Raw genomic sequence first — 20398 nt, forward strand, 5'->3', positions numbered from 1 at the left:
ATCAGTAAAGTTGAATTTACCATCCTTTTAAAGGACCAAAGGATATAAAGGACAAATTTTCTAGGTGGATGGACATTTGATTTGGATATGTCCAGAAATAATGTAAGAGTTTACAGATTTCCATGATCATAACGTGAGTTGAAAGATTGAATATGCCATAACTTTACCCAGTCAAGGTTGGTAAGCTATTTACCCATGCCAACTTGTATAATTAAGTTATGAGTCGAAATTATTTTCTGTGATATAATAACAGAAAAGATGCTATTGATGGAGCTTAATTTGTATTTAACTTAAAATGTTCCTGTAAAATAAAGTAAGTTTCAAAGTAAATTTAAGTTGATTTCTTTCATCCTAGACACATAAATTCCTGCTTTTAGGGACAATGAACACTACTGAATCAGTAACCTGACATAGCTGACTTTGTGAACGCTTGAGACTTCTCTTCTGTGACCATGATGTAGTTTTGTTTAGTTTCCAACTCCACAGAGTCAACTAAAGATGATTTACCCATTCTGCGATGACTTAGATTGTAACTTCTGGCAGGACGTGGGGATACGCCACCTCCATGGTTACGGGATAGGGGGCATCCTTTCTTCCGTCAGCATGAAACTGGAAAATTTGCTTTTTAAATGTGGTTGAGGGTAGGGGGGCAAGAGGATTATGCTGCTCTTGAGACTTTCCAAGGATTTTGGGGGGATTTAAGAGTGACGTCAAGAGGGCCATGATGGAGATGACTGATGAATTGTGTGTTCTTTGCATCCTTCCTGTCAACATGGGGTATGGTAATGAAACATATTTTTCATGAAGAAAATAACGTTGTTCACTCTGAATGTGTTTTGTGTGTGTGTTTTCATCTAGAGCTTAAAGGAATAGTTCACCTAAAATTGAAAATTCTGTCATAATTTACCCTCATTCCACACCCAAAATGTGATATGTTAAACAATGTTGCATTCACAGATTTCTATACAACTTGATAGTGACTCACTTTTAAGCCAGGCCCACACTAATAAGTTTTCATTCGAAAACGCATTGATTTTGCAATGCATTTATGCCTCTTATCCACAACGGAAAGGCATTTTCCTCCGCCGAAAATGAAGCATTTCGAAAACTCTCTCCATTACCGCATAAATTGGAAAACTATGACAATAGAAAACTGCAAACAGAGTTCTCAAATGAAAATGAATTAGTGTGGATGTGGCCTGAAGCTTAAAAAGCACCCAAAAGAGTCAAAAGTAGTCCATGTGACTTGTGAGTCATATTCCCAAGTTTTCTGAAAGCATATGATCACCTTGTACAATGAATAGACAGAAATCTAAGCACTATTAACTCAGTTAACCTTTTTTGAAACTTTCAACTGCTATTATATGGAAATCATCAACCTCGACACTCTTTAAAACATCTCCTATTCCAATGGGTTTGGAATAACATGAGGGTGTATAAATGATAACAGATGTTTTTGTGTTTGTTAGTTTGTTTGTATTTAAGTGAACTACCCTTTAATTAGCCAATTCCTGGAAAAGAGACGGCATATGCGAATAGCTATTGGCCAATCAGCACGAGTTATAATGTGAACCATTAGTTACTTTTGAGGTTTAAGTTTGCTGTCTAGGTTGGCAGCTTACAAAATGTTGGAGCTATTGATTATATATTTCTGAAGTGTATTTAATTATGTATTCTCTGCTTTATGAAAGTGTCTGTTGCTTTAAACTGCAAAGTGTTGTGGAAGGACACTAAGAGGATGGGACACTGTAAGAGTCACTCCACATTTTAAAGGCTTCAGTGTTTTTTTGCAAAAAAAAAAACAAGAGTTTGGACAGGGGCGACAAAGGGGACATTGGAATAGTAGAATATGTAGGTAGGTCCACACTCACATCAATGAACGAATAAACATTTTTCATTCTGTACATTTCAGACTTAGAAAGGGCTGAGGATAGAGGTTAAACTGCAGAGATTGGGCAGAAAACTTCTGTGTTGCACTAGCATGGTCCATGGTTCCCTTGCAAAAAATCTCAAAGGGAAGACTATTCAGCTACCACTTCACTTATCTGACCTTTCCACACCTATTTATATATGGTCTATTTCATTCCAAAACATCTGTCAAGTCATATACTCTGAGGGTTTAGGTCTATGTGTGTGTGTATAGAGAGAGAGAGAGTTGGCAGATATCCCGAGCTGGGCTCTTTTACTCAAGCGGATATCGATCGTTGGAGCAGCAGCAGCTCTTCGCTGATGGTAATAAAGAGGCCTGACTGTCTACATTTGTTTTCTCTCTTCTTGTCTTGAGAGATTCCTTATTTCATGGCATGCATTTCATTCACAGGAGTGTTGTGATGATGAGCTCCAAGCCTCCGTGCGTGCAGAGGAGACAACCAATTTTCAGTGTCCTGTATTGTCTGAAGGTCATGGAGGATTTGAAAGGGTTTTGAGGATCTACGGTGTCGTTCTTGATCTAATAATTTTTGATTTATGAAAGGAAAACTATTTTACACCATATGCACCCACAGACCTTAATTACCACAATAGACTATATGCTAAAATCAGCCTGATCTCATAAAAATTATGTGACTGTGGCAACTTTTTAGCAAAATTAGTTTGTATAGTTTAATTACACGTGGCAGTTCTGAGGTGAAATGTCCACTGTGTGGTGCTAAAAGCAAGTAAAATGTTCTGCCAAACAGGTAAGGTTTTAAAGGTTAATGCTTTATCGAGTTAAAAATGAACAAAACCAACCTCCCAACCCTAAACCTTAAACCTAAAGTAGTTGTTATTTAATGTAAACATTAAAGGTGTATTTCATCCACAAATGCATTTCCTCACCCTCATGCCATCCCACATGTGTATGAACACCAATGAAGGTTTTTAGAAGAATATATCAGCTCTGTTGGTCCATTTAATGCAAGTGAATGGTGGTCAGCTCCAAAAAACAAAAGAAGGCAACATAAAGGTAATCCATAAGACTCCAGTGGTTTAATGTCTTCAGAAGCGATATGATAGGAGTGGGTGAGAAACAGATTAATGTAAAAAGATAGTCCTTTTATCTATAAATGTCCACTTTCAATTTCATTGCCATACTCTTGTTTTTTTTTTGGCAATTTGAATTCTTCATGCATATCACCACCTAGTGGGGAGGGAGGAGGATTATATTAAATTATTTCAAATTATATTAAAAACGACATAAATATGGATTTGTTTCTCACCCACATGTATCATATCAGTTCTGAAGACATGGATTTAACCACTCAAGTCGTATGAACTACTTTTATGCTGCCTACTTTAATGTGCTTTTTAGAACTTCAATGTTCTGGTCATCATTCGCTTGCATTGTATGAAACTACACAGTGAAGATATCTTTCTAAACATCTTTGATTGTGTTCTGCAGAAGAAAGAACAGGGCAAAAAGCGTTTATGAACTGATTATCTGCTGTTTTACTTGTGATTTGTGTGAAAAGAAATATAAGTAAGTCATTGTTGCTTTAGCACCTCTAATGTTCATTTTACCAGAAACTGCCACAATATGTACAATGAGCTAAATAAAAATCAGTTTGCAAGTGTATGTATATTAAAATAAATGTTGGTATCGTAATGTGATTCGATGAGACCAGGTTGGTTAATATGTAAATATTGCTGTCTCCTTTAAAAAGATAGTTCATCCAAAAAAGAAAACTTTGTCATCATTTACTCACTCTCATGTCACTCCAAACCCACTTAACTTTCTTTATTCTATGATTAATGGACAAAAATGTTCCTTCTGCAGAAACTCTCAAATTTCATTTAAATATGGCACTTGAAGACGCATCTGGCCATGTTTGAGATCAATGGCGTGACACATCTCAAGGTGCCATATTTGAAAGTACGCGAATGAGATTTGAGAAATTAGCGGAGGGAAAGATTTTCAGTGAATAATGATCTACATTTCAGTCTGTTCCTCAGTCAAGGCTATCGTAGTGTGCCTTGCAGTATACCAGACGAGTTGTGCAAGCTACTAATAAACTAATATGAGGCTGAGTAAATGATGACAGACTTTTCCTTTTTAGGTGAACTATCCCTTTAAGAAGTATATGGACCACACTGTGGCAAGATCAGTTTGGTTTGGTCACTTGATGATGACGATGGAAAGGTACGCCAGGATTGGTCATTACAGTTTTGAGGGTATCACTAACAGGATAACAGCACAGTAAAGGGACATTCGCTGTCACTTTGGGCGGAGATGTGGGGGTAATAAATCTTACCTCACAGTCGGGCTCCTCTTTGGTCTTACACTCCCAGGTGTATCTGCTCATGGTTTTCTGAGGGGTGGGGGCATGGAGAGGATTATATACCTCAGAGATATCATTTCCATTCAGAACCAGTAAGAGATAGAGACAGATGAAGACAAGGAAAGACAGAAATATACAGTGGAATAGGGAGAGGGCCCTTTGCATAAGATCCTTCAGTGGTGAGAGGTGTTCCCACCCAAGAGCCACTTATCTTGAGCTTTTGCTTTATTTTAGTATCAGCATCGTAGGGTTTAATCGAGGGCCATTTAAAATGTCAAAAATATACATAATGTGTACTGAAATAGTTCCCCAGTAAATCTCATGCAATTCCAAAGACATGATGTTATTTTCTGTCAGTAATGCTAATGCCTTACATAGACTTAAAGTTTGGTCTGCTTTTGACATAAAGCCAGTGGAGTAGCCAAGGGTGGGCATGGGCCCACACACAATATTAGAGATTATACTTTGACTTAAATATAAATTTATAGATAGTTTAAAAATGCATAAATTCTGATTTCTGAAAGTGTGAAAGAACTGTATGGAAGTGGCGCTTCTCTGTTGGTAAAGAAAAATTGGTAAAAAAACAACAACAATATTTTGGCGAAAACTGAGCCCATACATTTTTGTTTAGGCCCACCCAGTAAGTTCCTGGCTACACCCTTGCATAAAGCTATAATGTGATTTCAGACATGGTAACTGTGAATTGTCCTTGAACAGAAAAAAAGCTCCTTTTGTGTTCCACAGAATAAACATCTGCTTTCGGGTTTGGAACAACAAGAGGGTGAGTAAATAATGACAGATTTTAGATTTTGGGAAGAACTGTTCCTTAACAATGTGTCATGATTTGCACTTTAAATATAGTTTAATCATAATTCTCAGCAAAGGGTCTTGAGCTCAGGTCCTGAAGACAATGATCTCACATCCCCCATGAAATTGTTAAAAAAATGAATGGAAAAATAAACCATTAATAAACATTTGAGGTATGATGAGTGTTTTTCTATTTATATGATATATTTAATAGGTCCTAGATGGAGTTGATGGCAGTTAAATGGGAATTAGTATCTGAAGGGATGGTTATGCTCATTTAAAGTAGATGTTGTACTTTTTGAGAGTTTTTGATGCTGTTTTTATTAAGCAAATCATAGGCTGGACTGCAATGAATTCAATTTGACCTCAATTAAAAAAATATATCGTATTGAAGCTACACCAATAACTGTGATACAACAGGAGAGATATGTTATGGTTATCCCACAGAAGAGAACGACGCCCATGTTAGATCTACCTCTACCCATGTGCAGACATGTTAGGCAAGTGTTACGCCACCTACAGGCAGCAGTGTGACATTGCATCTCAGATGTTTATCCTTTTATTCTCAACACTTCGTTGGTTGGGGAGATTTGAGGATTTTGTAAGATCACCCACTCACCCTCCCATCTCTGTGAACCAGGATAAACGAGTGAAACGACAGACAGGTATATTAATGCGATGCAGTGGACAAGCAGCAGAAGATCACTTGACCTCTAGCAGGTCCGTGTGAACAGTCAGACATGCAGAATTGCAGAGGACAGAGAAAGGGAGCAGGGTTGAGGGGAGGAGGTTGGGTGTGGGTGGGCTCTCTCAGCGAAGTCCAAGGTCTGCAATCAGGTCACATTGCAGGAACATTAAGACAGGTGTGAATAAAATTACACTGATTACTCTACCTCATAGCTTGACAAATAGCCAGCATGTGTAAGTGTAAGGGCTGATTGATCTAGCAAAAATAATTTTACATCAATATTTTTCCTCTTTTTTACAATATTCAATGTAACCGTATTTCTATATTTATTTGCCTTGAGATTGCTTTGAAAGGTTGATTTATTGTTTCAATTAGAGGAACCATCATTTCTACTAGCTTTTGTTGCTTAGTAGATTCAAACTGTTTACTGTCTGAACTAAAACACCAAAATCTAGTTTCTAAATCATACTTTATATTAAAACATCTTAATATATGAAAAATGCTTGGCAAAGATTTCAGAGAGCATTTTTTAGTGTTGATGCAAACAAATTGTTGAACGTGTTTTGAGAGGTTGACCTGTTTTATGGAAATGAGTCAAAGCTTACCAAACCTAACTCTTGCAAATGAACTAAATCAGGGATGCTTTTAAAACATCTTTGTCTTATCGCTCGCATACTCGTGTGTCACGAGATAATAGAAAATAAAGAACTAAACACAAAACTAAACTAAAGAACTGACACGATCTTTAGTAAACTTAAAGGAATATTCTGGGTTCAATACATGTTGGCATAATTTTGACATAAAGAGTGGTGGTGGCGTAGTGGTCTAGAGCACATAACTGGTAATCAGAAGGTCGCTGGTTCGATCCCCACAGCCACCACCATTGTGTCCTTGAGCAAGGCACTTAACTCCAGGTTGCTCCAGGGGATTGTCCCTGTAATAAAAGTCGCTTTGGATAAAAGCATCTGCCAAATGCATAAATGTAAAATAATTTTGATTACCAAAAATAATAATAATTTAGACAAAAAAAAAAAGAAAAGTAAAAATCGAGGTTACAGTGAGCCACTTACAATGGAAGTGAATGGGGAAGTGGAAGTGAATTATGCCACAAATGTTGCTGATTGAACTTAACTTGTTTTGAACTCGGAATATTCTTAATGGCCAAATAAAAATGCCTTTAAATGATTGCGATATTCATAAAGTTGCTTAATTTTATATCCGCAATAAAATCATTGCAAATAAAGCATGAATATTCGATACAGGAGTGGGCGATATAAGCAACCATTTATATTGTGATATTCTTGAAATGATTCTTTGATAGCTATATATCTCACAATGTACAAATCTTTATATAAAAGTGATTTAAAATGTCCACTGGCATGAAACAACTTTCTCAATAAATAACTAAACATTATATTTTATTGTTTATATCTACTTGGCATCATTTTTAAATCTAAGCAAAAAATAATAATAATAATAAAAAATTTAAAAAACCGCACAAGGTTCCTCGCTTCAGTAGAACATAGAAGCATTTGATTGGATTCTGAAAAAAATTAATCTTATTTATTTTTTCTTGGAATGTAACGTTCTCTATCATGCAACAGGAGTTTGCATAACAACATTAGAAATACACAACATTTAAAAAATCATTTAACACTTTTCTACTGAAATACTGATATAACCAGTATATCGCCCACCCCTAATTCGATATATCACCCACACTGAATTGTGCATGTCAATGCATATATATGTGTAAGGGAAGAACGAGTCTTCAAGGTTCACATCTGCATTTGCATTGATTCATAGATCAATAAGGTTGACTTCCCATGAGTCTCTAAACCGCTGTTAAAGAATGTGTCTACTGGCCAGACTATCTGCTCATCTGGGTGGATGGACTCAGAGAGGGGCTGACAAACAGTGATTGACTCGGGTCAGCCAAACTGAACTCCACCGTTAATGGAGCATCAAAAGCAGCGGCTTGCAAAAAAAAAAAAAAAGGACCATCTTATTTCCTGTTTCCCAGTTACCCTGTTGCTATGGTAACAACTGTTGCCTCAGTAACCATGCTCCTGTCTGAGAGCAGACCTTTTCAGCAGAGAAAACGCTCCCATCTCTCTGAGCGCTGCGCGCCCCCTCCCTTAACAAAAAGGTTACGCTCAGGGCCCATGCAGAGGAAGGAGAGGGGGGAAGAGAGAGACGAGAAACACGTTACCTGACAGATAATGTTATCATAGTAAGCCAAAGCACGGGCATGAGGGAGGTTAGGAGGGGTGTCGCAAAGTTTCCTTACATTTGGATGGGAGCCCTCAGCGATGGTGGACAACGAGAAATTATCATTGTGGTGCTCCGAGGAAGGACGGTACTTACTGCTGTGAGGGTTTTGGAGTGGATAGAGTGAAGAGAAAAGGAAAGTGATGGAATGGGGAGAGCACAGAAATGATGATAGATGAAAATATATAGGGAAGGACAGAAAAGGGAGAGAGTAGGGTGAAAAAATATATCAGAATGATGAGGGAGAGAGAGAAGAAGCAAGAGAGAAGAGCATTAGTGCAATTCTAAGACTGAGGCAGTAGTTTAGACAAACATACACAACCTGTGATGCAACATACCAGATGATAAAATGGTGCTTTTTCCACCACATATTTAACTGAGTAGAAAACAGGACAAATTCTTGACACATTTCATCACCACAAAATAACCAAAAGCAAATGAATTTAGCAAATTGGCTCCATGTACATGTTCATCACCTGCTTCTGTGAGAACACAATTGCTTTGCCTAGTCCACCATTTCTTACTTACTAATCAAGCATTCATTACTCTTCCTATTCTCAAACTGGCACTACAATATGAATTTAACAATAGGAGTAGAAGGTTAGCATCCACCGATGGTGCAGATTCTTCTTTTTTTGAGAGCCATTGTTTCAGATTTTTAGAGTACTTTCAGGATTTTAGCTGCTTGTTCAAATTACTTAATTAAAATGAACCAAGGCAACACAATTCTAGTACATTTTGTCACAGCTTGAATTCATTTTGTTCTATCTATTTAAGTTTTTAAAATGGAAGTTTACTTCATCCATTTGAGTTGGGACTACATGAAAACTTTTTGTGGTTTAATGTAGCATTTACGAATGTGGGCAGTGGATAGGAAGAAAAAGTGTTTGATATTATGTGTTGTTTTAGGGTTTTTTGAACCAGAGATTTGTTAATACTTAATGTTCTGCTATATTGGTATATAAAAAGAGTGTCTGTATGCCAGAGCTTTGGGGAATACCATTGTGGTAAAAATGGTGCTTGTGCTTAGGTTGAGAATGGACTATTACTTTCAAGTGATACTTGATTAAAGTGCTGCTTTACTCTATAAAACATTCCTATTAATTTGACAGTGCAACAATTTAACGGACCTTACACTTGCTCATCTGGCATATACTAATGATAAATTTAATAAATTTAATTATGTTGGTCAAACATATGAAAATGTATTAAATAAACCTTAGTAAATGAGGTTAAGTTAAGTTGTGTGTCTGGTCAATATTCCTGTCATGGTAAGATATTGGGAACTGTATAGTGTTGGTCCTTTCAGATGTAGTAGGTACCAAAATATATAACCCTGAAAACAAAAAGTAATAGGCTATATACAGAGGTCACGAGCCAGGACATTTGAGTGTTTTGCAAATCTTGTTTATTAGGACACAATGCCATGAACCTCACAAACTCTGGCAAAACTATAACAACTATTTTTCCTCATAATAAGCAACTACTGTAGTTGTAGTTGTATTTAAAGCCAGCTAGCTATGGAAAGCTGAAAGGGACAATATTGTGTTTATTTTTTAAATCACGTTTTTAAAGAACATACAAGTTTAAGTTCACGTTTTTACGTGTTAAAGGCACGCAATTTCTGATGTTCTAGTGCACCTGAAGTTGAGACAAAAGTTAGTTATATTAAAGATTACCTATGTATAAATTAAACTTTTATTATAAAGTGGATAATATTCTGATATTTCATTAAAGGATGGCCCCAAATATATCCACAGAGGTCTGGGCTAAGCCCTGAATATCCACAGACCCTTGAACCGCCCCTGATTAGGTTTATAGGATATCTAGCTAGACAAACGTAGAGATGTTTTCTACCTTTCTGTAACTCTTCTGTTCTCTTTTGCTCTCTCTCCCATCTTGTTCACAATGTAATAAGCCTTATCTTCTCCTATAAGATCTGCAGAGTGAATTCAAGCATATTTACTTGCAGCAGATGGAGAGGTGGGCGTTTGATGTATTCACAAACATCATCTGTAACGCTGCTGCCTCTCCATCATTCTCACCTCCAAACATGGACACCCTCCTCTGCAGCCTGTTATAAAACTCCCTGCCACTTGCTTTCCTCCTCTGTTCTCCTCTTTTCCCCACATCACTCTCCTTGTCTTTTTTAAAGAGGGTGTGTGCTGTGTAAATCCTGGCCCTTGCTTCCACCCCCACAACCCCCTGGGTTTCACAGCTGTATGTAGGTCAGCCTGCACCTCCTCCCCCATTGCACTGCCCAACTTTCAGCTGGAGCTTCCATGACATCATTGCAGTCTGCCTGCTGCTAGCGCAGTACGCTAAGCATTAGCACGCCATCTACTCACTGCTCTTTTTGACTCCGTGGCATCTTATTAGTGAGAAACAGCTGTAGTATTGCAATGCTAACACTTTAAAATATTATAGAAGCCTGTTTCTGAGTCCTTTCTACTACAGTCGTTTACAATTTACTGCGCTACTATTTAGTTTTTCTCCATTGAACGTTATATTTTGTATTTTATTTTGTATTACACCACAAACAAACACAAATGTTTATTTATAGACCCCATGAAATCGCTTGAGAAGTTTATTTGATGTTTTCTTCCTAGTGAAACAGGTTATTTTGGTCGAACATATTAAAGGACTTTTCCCCTTTTTTAATTAAAAATTTTTAAATCGGCAATTTAGCATAACAGTCCAGAGACTCACGGCAAACAAACTGCGCCAACAGAGCTTTTGCACATCTATATTGTATATTTGGCAATAATAAGAAACAACTAATTTAAATAAATTGTTCTATATTGTTCCATTGTTTATTATTAGATTACGTCATTCACAATGCTTCATGGGATTGTAGTTCATTCCCTCAAGAAAGCTGTTAAGTACATAGTCTTGTACCTATGGTTTTTTGTCTGATTCTTAAATACTTTTTTTTGCTTTAATTCAAAGCTTGTAATCTTGTGATTCATTCTAGAGCTAGTTTGTTTGTTTCGTGGCTTAGAACTTTTTTTATGAAGACTTTTATGAAATCCCAATGGAAGAAATAAATGGGAAAAATACTTCTGGAAACAAGATGGCTGAAAAAGTGGGTGGGCACTGTTGCTGTCTATAGGCTTTAGCCATGAACCACGATCTTGTACTTTCTAGTCAGTTGCAGATCATACTAGGGGGAGGGACAATCTCATTCTAGACAGCATTTCACTGGACAAAAATCTGTGTAGTGCTAGATGAGTCATCAATATTTTTGGTCTGTTTCGCAGTAAGAGAAAGACTGTACATTTTAAAGACTTCTGTTACAACTCCTATTTTGATTTAATCGGATCTTTTAACAGCAATTTTGTTTGGCTAGTTAAGGCAGTGTGCAAGACTAATTCGCTCCATCACATAAACATTACATTTTCTGCCACTGTTTAATCCATGAACTCTCCTACATTGTCTCTCACTTTCTCAAAACACACTACAAAATGGATTCTTTTCATGGATTTACTATATACTCTCTACCGCTCTCTGCAGGCCGGAGTCTCACCTGCGCTTGCGCAACTTCTTATTCTCAGTCTTGAGCACATGTAGCTTCTTTGCAAAGCAAACAATGATCATGAAGAGCAGTAGCACCATGAGAGCGGTGGCTCCAATGGCGATGCACATCACCTGGAACTCTGTGATGACCGACTGACAGCGGGCACCCTTGTGCCACATGTAGTCCTGAATGTTGCACCTACAAGAAAAAAAATATTGTGTGTGAGATAAGAAAATTAAATGGAAAAAGAAGAGGGAAGCCTCAACAGAAACATCTGTCCCACTGTGAGAGCTACAAAGCCCTTAATTGGATTTTGCAAATTTCATTCAATATCATATTACACTCATTTTCGAAATGAGTCCCATTTCCATCACACCATATGCAGACAAACAGGGGACATACAGTTAATATAAGTTAATCTTCATTGACCTCCCAAAAATGGGCTTTGATTCCCCAAGTAGTCCCTGGTTCCATATGAATTATTCATGGGCCTCAGCGCTTCTCCTTCACCAAGGGTGAGTTATTATTCACTGCCTTCATCATTTTTTACTATTCATTTTTCCAGACACATGTGTAGATGACAAGTTCACTGCCTTTGTCTTACCTCTTCCGTAGTGAAATGGACTGGATTTAAGAACTGAACATGTTCCTGAAGTAAAGTCAATGAATTAACCTTGAAGATTGTTGTGTTTTGCAGAGTCATGTGGAGTAGGAAACATGTTACAACTTAGAAGTTAGAGGTCAGAAACATCCTTTATGCTCAAGTGCACAAACGCAGACACAAAGCTTGGTAAATGCCATCGGTGGTGCTAGTGTTGGGCTACTGGGTTTTAAGCCCTGAATGTTACCATCTTAGGGATGTCAAAAGTACCAGTACTTTGATATCAAGTTGAAGCTAAAATATCTATTTTAATATTAATGTATATCCTAAGTAATGATACTGGTCTTTCAACGATATCGGTGCCTAAATGCTGTCTGGCAGGTGGTTGATTTCTCATATAAATATTTATTTGCATGCATGCAGGAACAATGGTTTCTACTCGCAATTGTGGCTATGTGTGTGAACAATCAAAATGTCTTGGTGAGGTAATGTGTGTATATATATATATATGATGGCAAATTATATTAACATTTACATTATATATACATAACCTAAATTGCACAATTAAATTATAGAGTCAATAAATAAAGAAAATGGCCTATACTGTTAATCGTGGTTATCTTATGTTTGTTCAGAATGTAAGAATGCATTATGAACATCCATAATCCTAACCATGTAGACTTTAAGGCTGAGGAGCCTGTCAGGAACAACTCAGGGTACCTTTCTCCCATCGCGATTTTGCAAGCTCTGTGCCACACAGATTGTGGCACGATTTGGTTTGTGGTTGCAAGAAACCTCAGTAATCGGGCCGATACAGTTACCTTCAAATGACTGTGCCATTAAACTGTATGTGTTATAATTCAGGTAGCTAGCTACAAACATGTAGCTATCCAATGTAATATATGTTGAATGTGTGAGTGTGTATTAACAAAGCAGCCACTGAAACGGTTTGCATCTGGGCTTTGTCAGGATAAACAACCCAGATATAACACATACATCTCTGAGATGTCCGTTTTAGATCTTTTCATCTGGAAAGCATCACAATCAAATTAACATCTGCTAAACATCTTAAAAAGATTTACAAACATTCTAAATCATAAATGTCTCAAAGACATCTGCTGTGTATTTTTTTGACATCTGTGAAGAAACGTCTTATAGACGTATTCCAGATGAGTAAACAACCTAATAAATACGTGTTTCAGATGTAAAGACACATATAAAATAGACGTCTCGTTGATGTACGTGTGCTATCAGGAAAGCACTTGAGCAGAGCAAGTCAGAACATTTTTAAGAACAATGTTTAATATACAGTAATGTGGAAAATGTTTTTTGGACCAATAAGATTTCACTGTGGGCTGGGCTAGTCAATGTGAAGCGACAGAAATAGAAACCAAACAATCGACAATATTTCTCTTGCTTATTAGTGCTGTTTAGGAAGTGTGTAACTCATCACCTAAACCTAAAAGCTGAATGCTCAATAGAACTGTTGTTCCAGGATCAAAAAGGATGGATGTTGATCCAGAAACATGTCCTACTTAGGTAAATCACGTTAAGCGTGAAAAGCAAATTGTGTACAGTGTTAAGAAGAGCCAATGTGTTGGTATCATGCAGAGAAATGTGGGAATGAGTGCTACAAATAGCTAGAATACAGTGGCGGCTGCTGGTCTTTCAAAGAGGGGAAGCTCATTTTCGGCCTACATTATAAACTTATTTAGAAGTAAATTCTGCCCTACGTTCCAATACGTGCAATTTCGCCAAACAAATATAAAGAAATAGGTTGCAGCAGTTTGTCTTTCGACTACACTTGAGAAATGGGTCTCGATGGGACTGAGCGCGAAATAGCTTCAATGACTTCTTATAGTACAGATTCGCTGTCAATCAAAAGGAGATGCAGTCTTTCGACAGATCCTCCAATCATCACGCGGAAGCCCGAAGTCCGGGCCAGCCCACTCCTCATTCACCCCCAGAGACGCTGAGTGTCCGTGGGCGGGACATAATCGCAGCATTTATCCAATGACCGTCTATTTTCGAAGCACTGAAAAAAACTGTTCAGAGCAGCCCCATTGAAGTCAATGGACGCTCGGCTTCAACAGGGAAATGCACTGACGCTACGGGAATGTATGAGAAGTAAATCGAGTCAGCTGACCTGCTATATGTAATGTAGCTGATTCTGAACGAACTCGTCTTCGAGAAGAACATGTTCTAACGCATTTTTAGTCAATAAATTGTTTACACAATAGTACATATTTGACCATTATTTTTTTGACATTATAGGGGAAGCTGAGCTTCCCTTGCATATGAATTCCCTAGAATATAAAGGAAGCAATCTGAAGACAAAACATATGCACATGGCTTTGCGTACTGTGGCTTTGTTCTAAAATCTTGTGAGCTGCCTCACTAACCTACTGCTTACATAGGCAGCAGTCAAAATGCATTCTGGAATTGTCTTGTCAAATGATAGACTGTATGATGCCAACACAGGAAATCGACATATTTTTTTTTTTCCGAAAGTTCATGTACCCTGAAATCAACCCTATTCATCCAAATTACTGACATGTGTCATCCCCCTTTAAACAGCAATTCAAGCTTGAATACGTTTTCCTTAAACGGTACTGACAGCATGTTGCGCAAGCAACCTCCAAGACATGGGTTGTGGTCCCATGGGCACCAGGAAGTCATAGTGTTCACATAAACAATATTCAGCTCGATTTGGTGTGCCGTTTTTGCTCTAAAGTTAAATGTTTACTCCAACGTTTAGGTTTAGGGGTGGGGTTTGGGTAGGTTGTGGAGTTTACCTATGCATTCCTGTTGACTGTATTACATAATTTACAGCTAAAAATATTCACTTTTTGTGCCAATCTGTGGACATTTCACTCGAAAACTGGCTCACACATATGCCCATACGTTGAATAACACTTCGGCCACTGGGGGCAGTGATTAGAATTTCGGTAACCACAGACCGATTTCAGCTGCAGAACTTTCAACCTACCGTTGCTGAATTTATAGTGTGATGATGCCTTAGAATCTGGCCAAAATAAGGTATCTTAAGATGATGCTTTAAAATGCTGCCTAAGGAGGCTTCTTACTACATATTAGTACACAAGTCTGAAAATTGTTGAAAACAAGATAAGTGGCTACCCAGTGACATTTCAGAAACAAAACATTTGCAAACAATCAAACACCAATAATCTGCAAAGACTCTTGCTCTCTCAACCACAAACACACATGCACAAACTCAAATGTAAATGTCTATAATGAAAGGAAGTCATCTTCATTCACAGCCTCGGTGGTCATGGGAGGGGGGGGGGGGGGGTCTGAGGTTTCACTTCTTTTCACTACAGGACACTGTATGTCCCATTGTGCCTGCGCCAATCCAGAGTAAGACGAGTGGGAAAAGGGTTCAGGGGTTGGCATGGTGCCACCGAGGGCATTCAATCCCAAGAGGCAGAAGTGACAGGCGTGCTGATGAGAGCATGCATTTAAATGCATCCTAACATTGGGCTGTATAAAGCGGCCTCTCTATTCAGCCATTTAGCTGTTTTTCATCATCCTTTCCAGATCTTAACACTGGTTTCTTCTGCAAGTTTGCATGCTTTCTAAATTACATTCTACACCCTATCTCATGCGTGTTTGCCAACCCTACCCTCTATTCAGAGCTTTCATTTGCAGACAGTCTTTCTAGTTTTCTTTGTTTATGCCTTTCTTTTTGCTCCTTTATTTATCTCTCTTCCATCCCCCTCCCCCCTCTTTCTCTCTCACTCTTGTTCATAGTTGAGTTTCTCAGATGTGAGATTATCAGACTACATCAACAGTCAGAAATCTAATGCAGTCTGTCAAATTAATTCCATATAGACTGTCTTTCCAAACAGAGCCAGCAGCAATGAATCCGTTGACCCCATATGAATATTATATTATGTGAAATGAAAGATGAAAAGGTTTTAAGAAAAACGAAGATATCAATGCAGCTTAGGTCACCCAAAAATGACAAATTTGTCATCATTCACTCACCCGTATAACTTTCTTTCTTCCGTGAAACACTAAAGAACATGTTAGGCATAATGTTAGCCTCAGTTCACCATTTACTTTTATTGAATCTTTGTTCCACATAATAAAAGTCAATTGTGACTGAGGCTAACATGACGTCTAATATGTTCTTTTGTGTTCCATGGAAGAAAGTGATATGGGTTTGGAACAACATGATTGTGAGGAAATTATGACATATTTTTCATTCTGAGGTGAATTATCCCTTTAAGTGATGTATTTGAGTGGCTCCAATGGGCCAGCGTGGAATTTGTGCCCTTAACCTCAGTGTGGTAAAATATGGGCAGTTTATGAAGCTGCCGCATGGACAGATGGTTCAGCTAAGACTCTGTTTGTGTGTGTTTGGGTGTGTGTGCGTTTGATAGAGGATTGAGTGTTTTAGATGGATGGATGCCAAACAGCCCCAGCTGAGCAGTTGCGAGCAGTAGTTGAAACAGATGTAGTGATGACATGTCATTCAATCACTAACACATCTCATCAAAAATCTCTCTTTAGACCAAATCTCCCCTCAGAATATCTCTATTTTACCCATTTCTCTTACAGTTTTTTGTCCCTCCCTGCCCTGCAATATCCCATGCCCTCCCATCACAAGATCAACGGAAACATGGACAGTTCTGCCAATAGGCTGCTGCGTAAGTGGCCATTCTTCCGCTAAAAATGCTAGATGAAGTGCAAATAATTTGTCTTGAGATGTGTTTTTAACAGTTTAAGCTCTTTTTAACTTGTCGAAATATGAAGGCAGAAACTAATAATAAAAGTGATCTTGTTAATATATTTTACATTTGCCTTTTTGAACATTTTTGTTTATTCATGAATTATTTATTTTTATAGTTTTATCAGTGGTATTTGTAACAAGACCATAGAAAACACATGGAAGCATGGATCTTCTTCACTATAGTTAAATGTAACATTAATTCTGTTAAACAAACTATGGCATTTTTGTAACTATAAACAGCAGACCTACTCTCAACACATGTAAAAACAATAAATGCAAAATATAATATTTATAAGTTGTAACAAAAGTGAATTAATTTCACTCACTCTACTAATGTTGCCTTATATGACAAATTTAATAGAGCTGAAGTAGTGATATGATAATATTTATTATCAATCTATTTCTGCCTAAAGTACAGTTAGTGTTACTATAGTAAATTCAAGGGTGGTAATGTAGAATTCTGTGCCAACTTCTGTGGTTTCTGCTTCTCGCACCATGCTTCTTGCTGATTCTCGCAAAGCTGCAAGTTTAAGAGCTCGAGCTTTAAGAGCTTTGCGCTCGCGCTGCTCTGTCCATTGAGCCGTATCCATCTACAGAGCCATACAGGTGCATTAGCCGAGGTTGTGCCTCTGCCAGTGTACATGACTCTACTAAACCTGATACTTAAGACTTACTTGACGTCTCTAGACTTCAAAATCAGATGGACCGATAAACTTTTAATGCAGAGGAACTTCATGATAGATTTGATTATTATGACTGATAAATGCCCCCCATTTGTAACCCAACGCCCCCTCTCAACTAATTTGCTCTCATTTCAAGATTAAGAGCAAATAAACTATTTCAAATCAGCAATAAAATCAGACAATTTTTGTGGTAATCGACAGTATGCCACAAATGCTGTCGATGGTGTTTATACATTATTCAGAGCTTATAAATTAAACCTAGAAATTTAATTTAACCATACTATAAATATCTGCCAATTGCAGAATATCCAATCACAAGGATAAAGGCTGACTCAGTAAAAAAGAAGTGGGATTTTCATGGGGACGTCAGGATGAATTCATTTTTTCTGACAAGATTAGACTCTACACTCAGTTTACTTCCAGGTCCATAGTCAATGAGTGCTCTACATGCCAGAGGGAATTGTGGGAGGTTTGAAATATCATCCTTGTACTTGACTGCAACACAGTTTTGAGATCTAAACAGTCATAACATATACCAATTGGCACATACAGTAAAAAAAATTTTCTGGGATATTACATAGTCTCAAAACAAAAATAAACACACTTTTTATGAACTAGGCCTTACTGGCATTAATCTGTTTTCATGCTGGCTGGCTATGCGAATTCTGACTCACACTTTATTTTTCTACATTTCCCACTTCTCTGGACTCCATTTTGTGAAATTGTTTTCCAAGTCCTCTTGTGGATGTCTAACACCTCATGGGGAAAAAAAGAAAATCACAAATGAGATTATGAATTTATTCAAGTCTTCTGTGTCTCAGATTTGTGTGTCTTCTCTAGAGTTTCATAAGAAATCTTAACAATGTTTCAACAAAATACTCTTTGCCAAGCTACCATTCATCTGCAGCCAAAAGCTTTAAATATGAACTCCAACACATCTCATCAAATTCTTACAAAACCTAATTATAGGGCCTGTTCTATCCACATTAATTGTAAAGCCCTATAATCATACTCTTAAGTCAATAACTGTCCATTTTCTTCCTATATTTATTTCCCAAGTATTTAAAGTTAAAGTTAAAGTTGATACTACATGGAGCACAATAGAATACTCTATTAAAACTGTAGTGTGTTATTTCTGCGGCACTAAGCATCGCCACATAACAATTGTTTTCAAATCGGTTTGTGCCATTATGCCAAATATATAGTCCTGCCCTAAATCACGCCATTAATTGTGCTAATGTTGCTTCCTTTGGTTGGTTGGGATGCTCAAACAAACATAGTGAATATTAGATAGCACCACAGGGTCACATTGTTTAAACTTTTGGTGGAAAACAGCCTACAAATAGACAGACTGATCTTGTCGTGAAATCGTTAACAGTAGGTTGAATTTTCTGTAGCTAAATTCGAACTATGCTTACTGAAATTCAAACACTGCCCCCAGTGGCCAAAGTGGCAAGTGTTGTTGGGCATATGGGCAGATGTGGGCTCTATTTTTCAGGAGTAATGTTCACGGAGGGGCGCCAAAAGCAAGTTGTGAAGCAAGTTGTTTTCAGCTGTACAGCTTCACTGTAATACAGTGAAGAGCAATGCATATTTTTTAAACTGACCCCCCAACCGAAACCTCAAACCTAAACCTAACCATCAGTGGAGCAAAGATGTAGAGTTAAAGGGAAAATGCAACCTCTGAATGTAATTACTTCCTGGTTATAATGTGGAATCCGAACCTAGGATTCCCACTCTGCTGATGCAACTCGCTTCCAGTCGCACCACAGGGAATGATAAACACAGTGGAAATTATGCAAAAAATGTCTGATAGGAGATGACGCTTGTCAGTAAGTTGGCATAATATGGTCAATCCTAGGGTACTGAAACTCTCGAAAACAACTTGCCGATTTCCCATGTGATCATGTTGAAATAGCTATAGTGGTCTCTGCATATTAAACTGGGATGTGAGAAAGCATTTATTTAATATTAATAAAAATTACACACCTTAGCTTTAAAGATCCCTGAGTTAAATTCCCCTTGGACGGTAATAGAAAAGATTGATTTGATTTGATTTATTGAATCACTTTAGAATTTATGTTGAAAACATGTTTTCAAAACTATATGAAAACACTGCTGTCACATACTAAGAGAAAGCTGTGGACAGACCACTAACTACAGAGGTGCATGGACATGGGAGGGGGATGGACAGAACACCGAAAAGATGTCTGAGCCATTAACATTCATCCTCTAATAAGATTGCAGTGGTGAATAAATCAGTGTGTTCAGACGAGCCTCATGTAAACAATGCCAACATGGGACACAGCTGCCCAGAGCTCCACTGACCCACTTTGACTAGGCCTGTTTTGGGGAGTTAGGGAAGGTAACTATTCCCAAAGGGGGGTTACTGGTGAGGCAAGCATCTATTTCCAATACAAGTACAGGAGCATCGTGATACAGTTTGGCGCAGTGAGAGATTTAGAAATCCATAGAAATTTTCATTCATGGCATTTAGCAGATGCTCTTATCCAGAGCCATGAGAAATGCCTAGAGATGTAATATATTACAGTCCCACTCAGTTATGATGACTGAGTAAAGGGAGTATCTGGGAATGTCACCATGCCACTCATTTATGTTAGTGAGGACCGGATTTTCAGCAAAAGCGTTTATAGCAGTGTATGTGATGTTTAGATTATGTTACTTTAGTATTATTTAATTTTTTTAAATAGAGGGAATGTACATTTTAATCCCGAACATCTGACAAAGAGACAATCACATATTAAATCGTTTTAATTTCTCAATAGTTTCTCCTAGGCAATCATAAGAGTCAATGGAGA

The 20398-nt window shown here is 37.7% G+C and overlaps 1 protein-coding gene across 8 annotated transcripts in view; it reads right to left on the reverse strand.

Moving 5' to 3' along the window:
• cspg5a (chondroitin sulfate proteoglycan 5a) overlaps positions 1-20398 on the reverse strand; it is a 39409-nt gene that overhangs the window by 3253 nt on the left and 15758 nt on the right. The window contains exons 3-5 of one of the 8 annotated variants that reach the window (XM_052146941.1): positions 11549-11737; positions 8042-8117; positions 4230-4286 (exon numbers count right to left, since the gene is read on the reverse strand). In XM_052146941.1, the coding sequence (XP_052002901.1) occupies positions 4230-4286; positions 8042-8117; positions 11549-11737 (322 nt within the window). Of the gene's footprint in view, positions 1-4229; positions 4287-7963; positions 8121-11548; positions 11738-20398 lie in introns of all 8 variants that reach the window. The other 7 variants (XM_052146936.1, XM_052146939.1, XM_052146935.1 and 4 more) reach the window with 7 other exon arrangements.

This window comes from Xyrauchen texanus, chromosome 17, assembly GCF_025860055.1.
Source record: "Xyrauchen texanus isolate HMW12.3.18 chromosome 17, RBS_HiC_50CHRs, whole genome shotgun sequence".
Lineage (NCBI taxonomy): Eukaryota > Metazoa > Chordata > Actinopteri > Cypriniformes > Catostomidae > Xyrauchen > Xyrauchen texanus.